Genomic DNA, 15,670 nt, shown 5'->3' on the forward strand with positions numbered 1-15,670 from the left:
TAAAAAGGATGTGATTAAGATTATTCATATGTTCTGTGTAAATAATTCTTGGAAAAGTTTTTTTAGCTCCAAGATTAAATCTATGTGAGTTTCAGGAATCATGACATCATTTGTGGATTCCTAGAATTGGCTAGTGTAAACTAGACCGTATTAATTCCAGCTGCTAGACTCTAGTTTAAGACCATCAAGATCATGAAGAAATGGTTGCAAAGAGGCAGATCAACTGAAAATGCTGATAGATCTACTATTAGTGACAGATCTACATTCATGTAAGTATAGTGACATTTTGTATTATTAGACTACCAATTACTAAATACAGAATTACAGAAGAAGTTTCAAAATGTAGAAATCAAATAAAAACTATTATACGGTAATTAACTAAATTATTTTCAAATCACTGCATCATATCTATTATACATGTAGCTACTGTAATGAACAAAAAAGTGAAGTTGAATACCTCAAGTTAATATAAAGATTTATATCTACCATTCCAACATTTATTTAACTTTTTGCAGGCAGGAAAAAGACAAAAAGGATAAAATCTACAAATCCTTAAAACAGTCAGTCATATATTTACAATAATACATAGAATATATAGTTTAGGGAAATTGAGTCACTTAAACAAAAGAATAAGAAAATAGAACACAAGTACAAGTACAAAAAATATATATTTATCAATCTCTATAACCATCTTCCAAAGATTGAAAAATGCTACTGAAAAATTACCTCATGAGCTGATAAAGAAACGTGAGAAGATTGTTACTAAAGAAAAGAACAATGAAGGATCCAGTTTCCTAATGGTATAGACTATACAAATGATTAAAATCAATTGAAAATAGAGACTCAGCAGTAGATAAGATCTAAAATTATACCTAACCCAATAAAGCCTCTAAATTGTGCTGTATGCATACACAGTCTACTTAATACACATTATAATAAAATGCAATGACCCTTACAAGTTGCATATGGTTTTTAATTTACAGGCAGTTTATACAGAATTTATTAAAATTTTGGCAACTTCTCTTGAAAATCAATTAATGCATCTTCTAAACTATCAACCAGAAAAAAGTAGTAACGATGATGTTAGACAGAAATACAGGGTGTATGGATTACTACTCAGTGCATGTAGCCTAAGAGGCAATGAACCCCCTGATACTAAAGTCATTGCAGAGGAGGTAAATACACATACATCAAGAGTGGGTGATCATCACATATATAAGTATAATTATAGTTGTAATAATTATTGTTATAGGTTTTTCTAAAACTTCAACAGAAAAGCACTCTGAAAATTGAAAGGAGCATTATTAAAGGCTACATTGAAAGGGCAGTTAATTTGACACATAGAATGCTAACACTGCTTCCTCCACTCATAGTAACAACTTGTCCTGATTTGCAGTTTGATCCTGAGCTGTTACATGATGTTCACCGACACACATGGAATGAAAAGCCAAGTGCTACCCATAATCCCTTGATATACTATCGTCCTATTCTACTATTTGGTAATCAGCTACAAGTTGCATTTAAAGGATCTGTGGGAAATAGTAAGGAAGAAATCAAAGATGCAGTTGGGCATGAAGCTGAGAGGGATCAAAGTTCTGATTACCAAAAAACATATGCATCAGCTTCAGGTAGATTATACTTTATGGTACATGTATAATAATAAGTATATAGCAATAGGAAAAGAATTAAGTCACAAGGAGGCAGAATCACAACTATCTGTGGAAGATAAAGACATCACAAGAAAATCTGCCAATATTCAATAACTATAGATTAATTAGATTTTGTAGTTAACTAGTTATACATTATTTTGGATCAATAACCTCTGGTCATTGGATCTGCCAAGCATATGGGCAAGTACTAGATCTAGTTTACATTATTAGTCTGTGAAGTGTCTATGGTGAAGGCAATTATTAGGATTACAATGTGCACTGGCTGAGTATAACTTTTAGCTAAAGACACTAGGCCATGGGTAATACGTTGCACAGTGTGTGGTAGGTGGGCTTTACATAGAAAGGCAATGTTATTCCATTTGAGCAGAACCTTGTGGTACAAAATAATTCTTATATAAACAACTAAACTCTCACTCTTTATATAAAATCCTTTTCATCTTCAAAGCAGTGTTCTTCTCTTCTGATTCAACTGCTTCTATTAATTTGTCCCATGTTGCTTGTCCAGAGTCAATCCAGATAGTGAGAGCACTTTCCATCACGTCACTCCAATCATCATTCATCATCCCTTTATGCTTTAGTCTATTTCTATCATCAAGAGATATTCCTAAAGACCGTGAAACTTTACTCCAATTAGTGAACATTCGAAAACCACAATCTCTCAATAATTGTATGGCATTTAGTGCAGTGAGCTCTGAAAGGGAATAATATTAGCTACAGTTTTAGTTTGATACTTACTTACCTCTTAATGTTGAACTTGAGCTTGAGCTTGAGCTTGAGCTTGAGCTTAGGGCTACTTGATCATTTCTTGTTCCATCATCTGTTAAAAATAACATCACTAATTACTGATCAACAACAATTATTATAGTTAAGGTTTCCAACAGGATTTTGGCATAGCGCTCAGCTTCTTGTCAGTGAATTTTTGAGTTGCTCAAAAATTAAGAAAATATTTTGTAAAGGTATTTCGTCAAATTTCATAAAATATGGCAAGGATAGAATTCTTACTAAGTTTTCTGAATTGGATACGTATACGTGTCCTTACATTGTGGAAAAATTTCTTAAGTTGTGAGAAATTTTGAGCTGAGTCTGATTGAAATTAGATTTTTTAATTTTTAAATTTGGCTCAAAAATCGCATGTACTATAGTACAAGGTATTTTCGGCCAAATTTTTCAGGAGAGAATTCTCTATTTTTATAATTTTTTCTGACACATATGTAAAAAGTTTAGGCTGATTTCAATCAAAATTGAATTTTACAATTTTTCTAATTTGATCCGAAGTCTTTCTACTATAGTATAAAATCTTTGGCCAAATTTTGTCAAAATTGACTAAGTAAAGTTTTCTATAATTTTTCCTGATGCATATAGAAGGTTTGAGCTCATTCCAATTAAATTTGAATTTTTTTAAATTGAATTTTAAAGTTACTCTATATGCTATTAGGCTCTTCAGCTCATGAAGCCTCACTCAGCATGCTTTGTGGGAAACCCAAATTATAATATTAAACTAGCTCAATATAACTGTAATCATGTTTTTACAATATTTTATGGCCTATATAGATTATAATAATTACAATACCCACACAAAAATGTATACAATGTAATCTTTGTGGTTTCTTAATTTTCTTATTTTTGTGTTCATGTTAAATCAACGTTTAAATGCTAATCTATCATAATAGACTATGCACAGAATATAAAAATTACCAGTAGCTGAAACAAATTTTAACTTTGAAACACAAAAAAACACTCAAAAAATATCAGCGTTACTACATGCACATACCTGTTGATAAGCTATCCTTTTTATTTAGTACTGCTGCTATTTCATTAGCCAAAGTGCTGCACTCAATAATTGGAGCTGATAAAATGCTTAATATGGTACACCAATTAAATGGCGGCTCAAGGTTTCTTTCCCATATTGATAATACTTCTCTGAAGTGATTTTTTGGATTACCACCATGACTAACGTCCATTTTAATTCCATCAAGAACACCTGCATCAATACCAAGAAGTATGCCAACATTCTCCCAAATAGAAGGATTCTAAAATTAAATTACAAATATAACAATCAAAGTTGTTAAAGTTTTCTTACTTTTGCCACTACAAGATTTAGCAACAGTGCAAGATTGATGGGATATTTTTCAGTATCCAAGAACTCAATGAATTTGGAATTAGTGTCTAAAATAAAGAAAGAGTGTCATTATGTCAATAATCCGATTGATAAAAAAAACTTACATGTCTCATCAGCCATATTGGAGGCCATATTCAGCTGCGCCCACGTCTTTGTGGTTTCATTAACACGAGTGGGTAGACTTATCTTCATGATGGCTGACAAGCGAGCCGACAAGGAAGTTCCTTGCATTTTGCTGAAGCGCAAGATTGCCCCAAGGCCACAACAAGAAGAAGGCTATGCATCAGAGCTCACTGTGTTTGAGGGAGAAATTGTAATCCAGTTTCCTGACAAAGAAAGCTCACAAATGGATCCTGATATTCCAAGAAATTACTGCCTTTACTCTGACAGGAGGATTATATTTCACGCTCCTCGCTCGGACGTTGCTGAACTCCAGTCTGACGAGCTGTCATATCTTTTGCCAGTCCAGCCACCAAGTGTAAGATTAACGGAGTACAGCAAAAGAAACGAGGAAATGAAAGAGAAGATGAATCTCGTGGTCACTGATGTGGTAATGTTTACAATGAAAATGGAGGGTGAAACACCTGAGGATTCCTTTGTAAAGGGAACCATACGTTACATTGGCTCATTGGATGAGAATGAATGGATCTTCTTTGGTATTGAGATAAAGGTATGCATTAAGTATTGTATATAAATGTTTCCAGTGATTCGTTTAAAGTGACCGCAAAGAGTGCGCATTAAATGGGACTTTTAATGGATTTTATCAGTAATAATTATTATCTGTTACAATAACAATACTTCTGTGTAGCAATGTAGTGTATTGCAGAGTAAATCTCTTATTATATTTTTGTCTTATAGTCTGAGAAGTATCGCGGTAAAGGTTCCTGCGATGGAATGCCTCATTTTAAATGTGACCACAATAATGCTGTATATGTTACAATAGATAAGATTTTAAAGAAGTCTGAGTATCCCAATTCTCACTTTGAGCATTCAGTGAGCCTTGAGTCAACTGGAAGTGACTTAGGTGCAGAAGGTATGACAACAAGTTAAAGAATTATTATTATACTTTTTCATTTTAGGAGCAGTTAGTCCTGACTGTTCATCTCATCAGTCCAGGTTTAAAGTTGATGATCGTGTTATAGTTTATACTGTTAAAGGTGACCCTGTAACTGGTACAGTGAGGTGGATGGGACCTATAGACAAAGATGGTTGCACTCTATCAGTTATTGGAATAGAAACAGTGAGTGCTCAGTATTATTGGCACATAACAATGATACTATGTTTTTTAATGGAGTTTAATTAACTTCCTTCTCTCTATTGTGCGGTGTAGCAGGAAATTTTTGAGGGAATTAAATTTGGAAAATTGACATTTTGATAGCCATTTGCCAAAATAAAAATCCACCATTATCAGTAATTATACGCATGCTCAATGGCACTATTGTATATCTATGATGGTACGTAGCAAAAAATTCGCCAAATTAAAATCCACCAATCACCCAAAATTTAGCAATTCGCCAAATTTTACTCCCTCCAAAATTTCCGGCTACAATATGGTATTATATTTTATGAATCTATTTTTATGAGTTGTTTTATCTATGGCTAGGACAAATGGGTCATACGTAGGATAGACTTCTCTGGATTGCATATTGATGTTGTTGCAATGAAGGGCTCAAAACTCTTCAAAATAACACTGGGTCACAGACGAATATTCATTCCTGAACAGTTTGTACTTCATTATGATGAGTATCAGGAGCAGCAGAAGAAACAAGTGGCAAGTCAAGAAGTGGCAAAGATAGCTAATAAGTTTAATATAAGTGTGGAAGAGTACTGCTCACAAAGAGAACTCCTTGATGAAGCAAGAAAAGAGAACATTGAAAGCAATGAGCAGGGGACGACTGATGATAAAAGGTGTCGTGATTCGAGTCATTCAGTAAGTGAAGGATTGCATAGAGCAGGAGGGATAAGGAGAAACAGGGGAATGAGTTTGGATTCAAAATTATCAAATAGTGAGCCTATCAGTGAGAAGCAATTGGAGAAAGCAATACAGCATTTAAGATCTCAATCTGAAGCTAATAATAATGGAAAGGAGACTGGTACTTGTACTGAAGAGGAAGACGATGATGATTTTGTTGACGTTTCAGGTTACGATTTTTCTAGTTTCCAAGCTCCTTCAGGCTCATCTTCTTTGGAGTCATCTCTAAGTTCTTGCAGGGAGGAACTAATGATTGGGACATTAGTTACTGTACCCGTTGAACGTAATGGCTGTTCTTTGCATGGCGTAGTGCAATGGATTGGAGCACTAACTGATTTTCCTGGATTATTTGCTGGAGTTGAACTGGTATGTATAATACATGTACAGTGTATAGTATAATTTGCTTTATGATCAGTAGTCCCAAGGTATTTTAGGTGTATGGGATTTTTAAATGTTAATATTTAATTGAGTGGTAATTTTGATTTAATTTATAGGAAGCGGCAATGGCTGGCTGTTCTGATGGAACATGGAAAGATGTACAATACTTTAGTTGTCAACCTGGAAGGGCATTCTTTTGTCCATTGCATTGCCTTAAACCAGTTAAGGATGTGAAAAATCGTAAGCCTATAAAAGTAAAGTACATTATAATACATAAATGACAGTATATGGAATGGAGTCAATTGAAATTAGCTACCAACTTGCAAATTGACCTCAATCCAAGCCTTCCCATAGGATTTTGGCATACTGCTCAGTTTCTTGCCAACTTTGACCAAATTTTGTTAAAATTGAAAAAGAGATAATTTTCTATTTTAATAAATTTTCCCTGATACATAGACATGTTCTTATGTTGTGTAGCAAGTTTGAGCTCATTTCGATCATATTAGAATTTTATTTAATTTGCTAAAATATCAGGCCAAAAGGAAGGTCAGGCTCTGCCTGACTAGTATCAGCCAAATTTGGTCAAAATTGAAAATGAGAGGAATTTATATTTTTATCAGTAATTTCTCCTGATACATATACATGTGCTTATGTTGTGCAGAAAATTTGAGCTAATTCTGATCAAATATTTTTCCTAATTTTTAAGTTACCCAAAAGTTGAGCCAAAGTTTATGCATGTACATTTATGTAGTACAGGTTTTTGGCCAAATTTGCTAAAATGGAAAGAGAGAATTCTTTATTTTTATAATTTTTAAAATATATATTCATGTTCTTATGTTGTGTAGCTGATTCCAATCAAAATTTGATTTTTTATAAATCTAAGGGTACTCAAAAATTGGACCAAAGTCCCTGTACTATTAGTAATGCCGTAGTGCTACTAAGTATAATTCATCCCAAAATAAAATGGCTGCCACGACTTTTGTAGCCTTGCTTAGTACAGAGACTTTGGCCAAATTTTACCAAAAATGGCTAGGAGAGAATTTTTCATTTTTTTGTAGTACTTTTCAGCTCATGAGGCATCAATCCTATAAGGACTACCACCTATAACTATGTATTCCTAATTGCATATTAGATTATTTGATGTATAACGGGTTTATTTCAAGAATAACAAATTTTGTAAATTTTGCAGATTTTTGAAGATTCACGAAATTAAATTCCTTGAAAATCAATTTAATACGGTACAAGATGGCAGAGAAGTGGGCAATTCACGAAAATTAATTCCATGAACCTCCAGATACAGGCCATTTGCAAAAATTATTATCCTCGAAATAAACCCGCTATACAGTAGATTCATTTATCTGTAGACTGTATACAGTATTGCAGTATTACATATTACTTTATCTATTTTTTCGTTTAGCATTATCCACTAAAGCACCTACACTTGAAAAAGTCCAAACTTCTGTTACACCTGATTTATTTTCTAAGTACATTGGTGATGAGCATGGCATCCAGGGCCACTGCAACTCCTGTTATATTGATTCTACAGTGTTTGCCTTGTTCGCTTTGAGCAATTCATTTGATATGTTATTCCAAGATAAACCTCTTGATGAAGTGGGAGAAAAGGTCAAACATTATCTTTGGCGAGGAATAGTTAATCCTCTGAGAAAGTTAGTTTTTAAACTTGACAGTACAACTGATGCCTCTTTTTTGATTTAGATATGGATTGGCCAGATATGAATCTGTGGAGAGCTTGCAGATCATTTTAGAAGAGAGTTTTCAGCAAAAAGAGGAAACTGGTAATTAAATTAATGACATGTTCTCAATTGCTAATGCTAATTAAAGATCTATTTTATCAATTATTTTATTAAATTAAATCTATTTTATCTTATTTATTAAAGATCCAGAGGAATTTCTCACCGTATTATTTAGAATGCTTCACATTGATCCTTTTCTCAGCTTAAAGTAATAATAATTTATTTAGCTAATAACTCTAAAAATTATAGGCGGCCATTTGGTGTTGAAAGAGAATTTTTCATTCCCTTGTTTTTTGAACTTAAAGAAAATGAGGTTTCAGTGTCAAGTACTGAAGAGCTACTGGTTAATATGTTTCTTGAACAACATATATCTTTCACAGAAGTAAATTATTAAGAAATTATTTATGAACAAATCTTTCTCCATTTACAGGTTCCTTCTGAATTAATAATTCAAGTTCCAAGATTTAGCAAAGAAGTCAAAATTTATAACAAAGTTATTCCATCGTTGACACTTGATCTTAAACCTCTGCTTGACCAAACTGGTAATGGAAAAAAACAACCGAGCCTATGTAATAAAACTTATGCGTTGTAATTTTAGATGATTTGTCTCTGTCCCCAAAGCTCCAGTTACTCTCAGTGATATGTATTGAGACCAGTCATTATGTGTGCTATACTAGGTCGGGAGGTAAATGGCTCTTCCATGACAGCACAGCTAATAGATTGTGTAAGAAAATCATTATAGTCTATCCCCCATTATTGTTTTCTTTATTTGCTTTGCAGATGATAAATATAACATCCCTGAGGTAGTTGATGTGTCCCAAGAATTACAGGAATGGATTTATTCCTCTGATGGTCGTGATCGACTCATTGATACTCCTATGAAGACTACACCAGGATATGTTCGACGCTTCATTCATGACATCTATATGTGTATATACGTTGCTACAAGTGACAATGCTATAGATAATGTGCTAAGTGGATCTTCCTCTTCAGAGTCTCTAGTTGGTGATAGTAAAGGTGGCCCAGTGTCCAGTAGCATACCAGATCCAGCAGAGAATAACAGTTCTTCTGCACAACAATTGCCAGTAACCAACACTGAAAGTCATTTGGAGAATTTACTCAAAGAGGAAGAGCAAATAATCAATGAAGGCAATGCTAATTCGCTCGTACTTGATGATGTTATTGGCAGTCAAGATGTACAGCATTCTGAGTCACTTGCACTAAAGTATGAAGAAGTTGTCAAGTTGTTAAAGAGAGAAATGAAAACAAGTCGTGACCTGGCAAATCAAGTTGATCAGTTGAAACTGGAGTTGAAAGATAGTAAGAAAAAAATGAATTCAATGGAAGCTGAAATGAAGCAACTACTGGAAGCAACTGAAAGTAGCTGGAAAATCAGTCATACTGAAATAACGCTGTCAGAAAATGAGCTTGGTAGAGGTGGATGGGGTGTAGTTTGGATAGGAGAGTTTCGAGGGCAGAAAGTCGCTGTGAAGCAACTGCATAAAGAGATTAACAGGCATTATCGTAAGCTCCTTGATCGGGAAATACAGACAATGGCTCGTCTACATCATCCCAATCTTCTCCAGTTTATAGGAGCTGTGCTTGATGACCCATTTGGCTATCTTATGATTATCACTGAGGTAATGGATACCTCATTACGTAAAGCTTATGAGAACAAGGAGCTGACTCCTGACCCATCCTGTAGACCAGTGATTCTCTCCATATTACATGATGTAGCTGTTGGTCTAAACTACTTACACTGTCTACCTGACCCTATTATTCATCGTGATGTCAGCAGTGCTAATGTACTCCTTGAGTCAAAGGGCCCAGGGAAGTGGAAGACAAAGATATCTGATTTTGGATCAGCTAATGCAGTACAAAATGCAGTCACAAAGGCTCCAGGTGCTTTAGTTTATAGTGCACCCGAATCATACCAAAGCATATCTACACTTAAACGCAATAAAAGAAAGCAGACAATAAAAATGGACTCTTTCAGTTTTGGCGTTCTCTTTTGTGAAGTTCTTACTTGCAGCTTTCCTGAAGATGATGATACTTTTGACTCTCTTTTAGAAGAAGTTAAAAATAGCTCATCAAATCATCACAGTCTTATTGTTCGCTGTATTGATGATGAACCAGATGTGCGTCCAACAATGTCTCAGATTATTGAAGAACTATAATTTTAAATATAATCAAGAGTGGAAATAATTATCCACTCTTGATATAATGTTATATAATCATTGTAAAAACTATAATTATTTCCAGCCCACAGCCACCTACGCATTTTTATAAAGCCATAGGACTGAAGGAAGTGGAACTTGACTTAGAAAGGTCATGAATAAGTCGAGAAATAAGTTGCTCGATGGCTTTTTTAAACGCAAAACCCTGCTGAAAGTTGTGTTTGGTGCCTTGATCTTGATGGTTGTGTTATACTTCATGTCAGGTCTACTATTTGGTCGAAGAAAAAACACTACTGGCAGCCCTGGGTCTGAAGTTAGGACAAGTGATAATGAGGTAGTCTAATGAGGTATATCTATGACCTGTACATTTAGATTATAGAATAGCAGTAGAGTCAGACAACTAGAGACTGTGTATTTTTATAGTGCCTATTGCCTAACTAGTGATTAGTCGACGCATGTGGCCACAAGTTTATCATTGGGTTTAAGGATACGTATAACTAGGTGAATAGATTCTAAATGGTCAAAAGCTATTTGAGAGCATAAACTACTTGTGCCAAACCATAGTCTTATGCTGAAAGAACATTTTTCACATAATGCTTTTGTTAAGTCGAGTAATATAAGCAATGATGAAGAAGTAGGTCAATAGGAATAGAAGTGGTAGGCAATTATTCCGCACCTTATAATCAAGAGTAATTGATGTGTTATATATAGCTATTGTTTTCAATTATAATTATAGGAAAATCATGATATTCCAATGGAAAATTTGTATTATCCCAAGAGACCTGAAGACTTATGGTTTAAACTTAGCAAACCATTTGTTGTAAGTATTATAATTATCACATGTATTATATATTATAAAGCCATGTTCTACCTAAAGATAGCTACTAATTATGCTTGAGTGTATTTTTTAGATCAGACGTCTTGGATACTTTGATTCTCGTCGTGAATCTGAAGTTTCTATTGTATTTATTACAATGCATGATGACTGGACTATTTCAAAACCAAAGCTATATGCATCTCTCGTATACAAGAATAAGAGAACTATTGCATGCCTTGAGTTAGAAGAATGGGCAGTTGCAGGCAAAATGAAATTAAAAACATATGAATATTATGTGACTTACGTATACAGAACAAAGATTAAGAGTATTCCTACTGATGAAGCCCCACTGTGTGCTAAGGTTGGGTTAACCTGCACAGGACCAATGGCAAGCATACCTATACGAGACAGTAAGCCTGAAAAACACTTGACGTATGGAGTATGTCTCCACCAAGGACTATATGGCTCAAACAATTCCCAGTTATTAATTGACTGGATTGAACTCAATATAGCATTAGGAGCAGAAATTATAACTGTATACTTTCAAGATGTTCCAGACTCTTACTATAATGCTACGTTGCCTTATATTTAAAAAGGCATAGTGGAAGTGCTGGATTGGGGACTGAAGCCACCATTAATACCTGGCTATACACGAGCCTGGGGACAGACTGGATTAGTCAATGAATGTATATATCGTAACTTATACAGAGTCAAGTATCTTGCATTAATGGACGTCGATGAATTTTTCATTCCTAGCAAGAGGTATACTGTTGTCAAAATGTTGAAAGATATTTTGAAGTCAAAAAAGGCTCAGAAGGCGGCTTCATTTATACTTTATAACACTTGGTTTTACGATGATGGTACCAGCTTGCCTGAAGTTGCTACAGCAACAAAGTGCATCAATAAATCATGGCCTCGATACTTTACTTTCACTCAGAGGGCTTCTGATCCAGTAGAACAGCACAAGCATTATAAATATCACAAGATGATAGTTAAAACAAAAGCTGTTATCGGTGCTAGATACCACTGGCCAATTAAAGTTTTCAAAAGTTACAGTAAATGGTATCGTGTACCACCCAAATATGGCCTATTACACCATTATCGTGTACCAGCAAAGAAAGATGTAGAAACTACACAATCTTTTATTATGAGCAGGTATTTCGATGCAATAGTAAAACATTTAATGAAATGCCAAAAATAAAAATTTTATAATTACTTTTTATAATCAATCATAAAAGATATTCATAAAAATGGATGTAGTAGATCTAAGGGATTTATTTTTGAATTAAAAGAATGCAAATCCTTCACAGCCGTATCTTATAGCAATCACTACTTTATTACGCAGCTCTTGTTTACTAGTGTAGTCTAAAAGTACTAGTACGTTAAAACACGTCTGCAGCATGAAGAATCTAATCAAGAATCATAAAATCATGAAGATATATTTTGTTATGAATTATAGTGGTTGGCTCATAATGAACATAAAAGTAGTCTACATACCTTGCATTTGTTAACACCTGATCTAATTGTGAGAGTACTGAAACCCATTCAAGCCACTCAGTCCCTATGTAATAACGAGGCACCTATGGTATGTGGCCTCACTGCAATAGCTGTTTGATTATTAAAATTTAAAGAGCTTTGGCATGAAGAAAGTCTGTTGCAACATATAGATTCCTGCAGTTGCACTTCTTCTTGAATGCCAGAAGTAGCAGCACATACATGCAAGCTGCTCCTCCTCCCATGCAGCTTGAAAGGTTAGATCATCAATTGCAATGATGGCAACAAGCATAGAGGATACTACGCAGCAAGAAGGCCTTATAGATCTATATACCTAGATGTTGAAATAGCCTAAAAGTTCTTGGAGGGCACAGAATTTGTAAAAAAAACTTAGGACAAATTTACTGCGAAATTCGAACCCAGGACAAATTTTGGCAGCCAATTTTTATCTTAGGAAGGTACTAGGACAAAATTTTCGAATAAGACAAAAAGTAGCAGCACAATTTTATCCTAGGATAAAAAATAGTAGCACAATTTTGACGAGTAGGACAAAATTTTGATACAACTGACATCTTCATTCTTCATGCACATAGACTATGGGCAAGCCCCCAGGATTGGGCTCAATTATTATGAAGCGTACCTCGCAGTGTACTGTTGACTGAATGAGGTTTTCAAAATTCAAATGTGGCAAAGCCTGAGCCTAGGCATATAGTTTGCTCCATAATTTCTCTTTTAAATGTTTATTATGATGTATTCAGGTGGAAGGGAGCGTCGAGCGGGGATGAGATCTCGAGATGTAGACGGCAATGCCACACCCACGAAGACACCAATAATGATGCTATCATTGATAAATGATCCTATTACTGAATTGTATGATCTTGAAACTGGCCCTCAACTTCTCGTAGAGACTAAAAATGAATAATGAATACAGTTGCGTGTGTACTTCAAGTGGTATGATAATAGCACTACTTATTAATGATCACTGCGTAGTCAAGTTAGATTGCATGTCACACATGATCAGTACTTACACATTCATGCAAGGGTAATTAAAACAACAGCAGCAGTCATTTGATGTCGTTAATTTCACGTACAAATATTTCTGTTCATCTGTTTCAGGTCTCCTGATGGTAGTGGTACTTGTATATTGACTTACAATAATGACAATATACTGAGATTGTATAATCTTCCAAATGAGCTCTACAGCTCTTCATTCCCTGATCACATTCAACCAGAAACAGTGAATTTAGACACACAAAAACATGCATATGTACATGTATTTCTAACATATTGCTTTGCTGTCTTTTGTAAGATCCTGTTGTTTATGCTAGAGAAGATGAAATTATATACGATTATGCCTGGTTCCCTAGAATGTCATCCTATGATTATGCCATTTGCTGGTCAGTGTGTGATCATTATACATGTGTAAATTCAAATGTAATTATGTGTAGATGATGTAAGAATTAAAATAATGTTAATTGATACAGTTGCATGTACCTTTAGCATAAAAAATTTAAAATTGTATAGGCCTATATTAAATTAATGTTCATTTCTTGCTAGTGCAAATTTTCCATTATACCATAGCAACAAACACGTACACAAAAAATGAATGTGAGGAAAATGAGGAATATTATCTGTGCTATCCTAAATGCAAGGAAAACTACATGGGAGTTGCCATAGTTTGCTGGGGATATTGCAGCTATTTCTGTGGACCAGAGTATGATGACATGGGCCTATACTGCTATCAGTGGTGGCCACCAAAGAGCTGTTACAAGCCAAGGTATGATAGAGGTGCCGGTACCCTACCTTACAAACCCTGGACCAATGGATTGGGATGCAATGAGTTTGGTGTGAATAATCAAGGAGGATGTGCAAGGATTGACGTCTCTGGTAAAGTGCCCCATTGATGTTGGATGCAACAAGCCAATATAGGAATTTTTGTTGCCTATTTTTGATGGTTCTTGTTGTCATACATGTAATAAACTTTTACATTACATTTCCATCTATGCCACATAATCTATGCCTTGCAAGTTGATAACAAAGAAAAGTACAGTGGGGCATTGTGTTAGGTCAGTAGCCTATTGTGTTGCACTAGAAGTTGTAAACAATAGTATGCACCCAGGGCAAACATACGTCATGAGAGCCATAATGCCAATATTTTGGGTAGCTTACTATTATGTACTACTAGGTGTACTTAGTTGTAAATAATACCAGGCTCACGTGTCAAACATTAAAGCATTTTTTACACGTGCTTGCAACAATTTAAATGTTTATTATGATGTATTCAGGTGGAAGGGAGTGGGGATGAGACATAGACAGGGAGCAATGCCACACCCACTGAAGATACCAATAATGATGCTATCATTGAAACCAATGGCCTAATCACTAATAATGATCCTATTACTGAATTGTATGATCTTGAAACTGACCCTCGACTTCTCATAGAGACTAAAAATGAATAACGAAGACAGTTGCTCGTGTACTTCAGAGGATGCAAGTGGTATGATAGTAGCACTACTTACTAATGATCATTGCGTAGTTACATTGCATGTCACACATCATCAGTACATTACACATTCATGCAAGGGTAATTAAAGCAAGAGCAGCAGTCATTTGATGTTGTTAATTTTACGTACAAATATTTCTGTTTATCTGTTTTAGGTCTCCTGATGGTAGTGGTACTTGTATATTGACTTACAATAATGACAATATACTGGGATTGTATAATCTTCCAAATGAGCTCTATAGCTCTTCATTCCCTAATCACATTCAACCAGAAATGGTGAATTCAGACACACAAGAATGCATGCATATGTACATGATGTATTCCTAACATATTGCTTTGCTGTCTTTTGTAGGATCCTGTTGTTTATGCTAGAGAAGGTGAAATTATATATGATTATGCCTGGTTCCCTAGAATGTCATCCTATGATTATGCCACTTGCTGGTCAGTGTGTGATCATTTTACACGTGTAAATTCAAATATAATTATGTGTAGATGATGTAAGAATTAAAATAAATGTTAATTGATACAGTTGCATGTACCTTTACCATAAAAATTTTAAAATTGCATATTTTAAATGTTCACTTCTTGCTAGGGCAAATTTTCCATTATGCACTGCAACAAACATGTACACAAAGGATAAATGTGATGAAAATGAGGGATATTATCTGAAAAACTACATGGAAGTTGCCACAGTTTCCTAGGAATATTGCAGCTATTTCTGTGGACCAGAGCATGATGATGACATGGGCCTATACTGCTACAAATGGTGGCCACCAAAGAGCTGTA

At 34.7% G+C, this 15,670-nt stretch overlaps 4 protein-coding genes and 1 long non-coding RNA gene across 8 annotated transcripts; 4 read left to right on the forward strand and 1 right to left on the reverse strand.

The window, feature by feature from the left end:
- Positions 1-31: 31 nt before the first annotated feature.
- LOC109581238 (uncharacterized) lies at positions 32-1,845 on the forward strand. 2 transcript variants are annotated; one of them, XM_019995185.1, is made up of 9 exons: positions 32-269; positions 320-370; positions 424-462; positions 516-560; positions 604-648; positions 701-800; positions 984-1,175; positions 1,253-1,628; positions 1,672-1,845. In XM_019995185.1, exons 1-9 carry the CDS (start codon positions 193-195, stop codon positions 1,761-1,763), a joined length of 1,017 nt encoding a protein of 338 aa, XP_019850744.1. In that variant the 5' UTR covers positions 32-192; the 3' UTR covers positions 1,764-1,845. The 2 variants fall into 2 exon arrangements, with proteins under 2 accessions (XP_019850744.1, XP_019850743.1); XM_019995184.1 differs by having other exon boundaries at positions 33-269; positions 604-654.
- A 178-nt stretch (positions 1,846-2,023) lies between these two features.
- On the reverse strand, positions 2,024-3,948 carry LOC100631945 (uncharacterized). The gene is made up of 5 exons (XM_003385708.3): positions 3,894-3,948; positions 3,751-3,836; positions 3,442-3,700; positions 2,410-2,487; positions 2,024-2,361 (listed from the first exon to the last, which is right to left on the reverse strand). The coding sequence occupies exons 1-5, from the start codon at positions 3,919-3,921 to the stop codon at positions 2,081-2,083; spliced, it is 732 nt and encodes a 243-aa protein (XP_003385756.1). The 5' UTR covers positions 3,922-3,948; the 3' UTR covers positions 2,024-2,080.
- A 1-nt stretch (position 3,949) lies between these two features.
- On the forward strand, positions 3,950-10,154 carry LOC109581237 (ubiquitin carboxyl-terminal hydrolase CYLD-like). Its single transcript, XM_019995183.1, has 12 exons — positions 3,950-4,459; positions 4,648-4,822; positions 4,869-5,029; positions 5,393-6,127; positions 6,256-6,379; positions 7,557-7,806; positions 7,856-7,935; positions 8,038-8,101; positions 8,143-8,275; positions 8,324-8,435; positions 8,492-8,617; positions 8,674-10,154. Exons 1-12 carry the CDS (start codon positions 3,980-3,982, stop codon positions 10,068-10,070), a joined length of 3,837 nt encoding a protein of 1,278 aa, XP_019850742.1. The 5' UTR covers positions 3,950-3,979; the 3' UTR covers positions 10,071-10,154.
- A 61-nt stretch (positions 10,155-10,215) lies between these two features.
- On the forward strand, positions 10,216-12,201 carry LOC109581254 (uncharacterized). The gene is made up of 3 exons (XM_019995218.1): positions 10,216-10,404; positions 10,807-10,890; positions 10,982-12,201. The coding sequence occupies exons 1-3, from the start codon at positions 10,225-10,227 to the stop codon at positions 11,477-11,479; spliced, it is 762 nt and encodes a 253-aa protein (XP_019850777.1). The 5' UTR covers positions 10,216-10,224; the 3' UTR covers positions 11,480-12,201.
- Positions 12,202-12,975: 774 nt separating this feature from the next.
- On the forward strand, positions 12,976-15,663 carry LOC109581239 (uncharacterized). Of its 3 annotated transcripts, none has more exons than XR_002184559.1 (3): positions 12,976-14,878; positions 15,040-15,325; positions 15,477-15,663. It is a non-coding gene; the product is annotated as an uncharacterized LOC109581239 (long non-coding RNA). The 3 variants fall into 3 exon arrangements; XR_002184560.1 differs by having other exon boundaries at positions 15,040-15,160; positions 15,237-15,663; XR_002184561.1 differs by having other exon boundaries at positions 12,982-13,332; positions 13,498-14,878; positions 15,040-15,663.
- The last annotated feature ends 7 nt before the right edge of the window (positions 15,664-15,670 follow it).

This window comes from Amphimedon queenslandica, unplaced genomic scaffold, assembly GCF_000090795.2.
Source record: "Amphimedon queenslandica unplaced genomic scaffold, v1.1 AMPQUscaffold_13452, whole genome shotgun sequence".
NCBI lineage: Eukaryota > Metazoa > Porifera > Demospongiae > Haplosclerida > Niphatidae > Amphimedon > Amphimedon queenslandica.

What these genes read in the sequence shown, in the direction of transcription:
- LOC109581237 (XM_019995183.1), top strand. Translation starts at nt 3,980, where the DNA reads ATGATGGCTGACAAGCGAGCCGACAAGGAAGTTCCTTGCATTTTGCTG. An exon ending in TCTTTGGTATTGAGATAAAG is followed by an intron (nt 4,460 to 4,647) that starts GTATGCATTAAG and finishes TTTGTCTTATAG; the next exon opens with TCTGAGAAGTATCGCGGTAA. An exon ending in TATTTGCTGGAGTTGAACTG is followed by an intron (nt 6,128 to 6,255) that starts GTATGTATAATA and finishes TTTAATTTATAG; the next exon opens with GAAGCGGCAATGGCTGGCTG.
- LOC100631945 (XM_003385708.3), bottom strand. Translation starts at nt 3,921, where the DNA reads ATGGCCTCCAATATGGCTGATGAGACAT. An exon ending in AAAGGATAGCTTATCAACAG is followed by an intron (nt 2,488 to 3,441) that starts GTATGTGCATGT and finishes TATTTTTAACAG; the next exon opens with ATGATGGAACAAGAAATGAT. An exon ending in CTCAAGTTCAACATTAAGAG is followed by an intron (nt 2,362 to 2,409) that starts GTAAGTAAGTAT and finishes ATTCCCTTTCAG; the next exon opens with AGCTCACTGCACTAAATGCC.
- LOC109581238 (XM_019995184.1), top strand. Translation starts at nt 193, where the DNA reads ATGAAGAAATGGTTGCAAAGAGGCAGATCAACTGAAAATGCTGATAGA. An exon ending in AGTGACAGATCTACATTCAT is followed by an intron (nt 270 to 319) that starts GTAAGTATAGTG and finishes TACTAAATACAG; the next exon opens with AATTACAGAAGAAGTTTCAA. An exon ending in AAGGATCCAGTTTCCTAATG is followed by an intron (nt 801 to 983) that starts GTATAGACTATA and finishes TTTAATTTACAG; the next exon opens with GCAGTTTATACAGAATTTAT.
- LOC109581254 (XM_019995218.1), top strand. Translation starts at nt 10,225, where the DNA reads ATGAATAAGTCGAGAAATAAGTTGCTCGATGGCTTTTTTAAACGCAAA. An exon ending in TTAGGACAAGTGATAATGAG is followed by an intron (nt 10,405 to 10,806) that starts GTAGTCTAATGA and finishes TTATAATTATAG; the next exon opens with GAAAATCATGATATTCCAAT. An exon ending in AACTTAGCAAACCATTTGTT is followed by an intron (nt 10,891 to 10,981) that starts GTAAGTATTATA and finishes TGTATTTTTTAG; the next exon opens with ATCAGACGTCTTGGATACTT.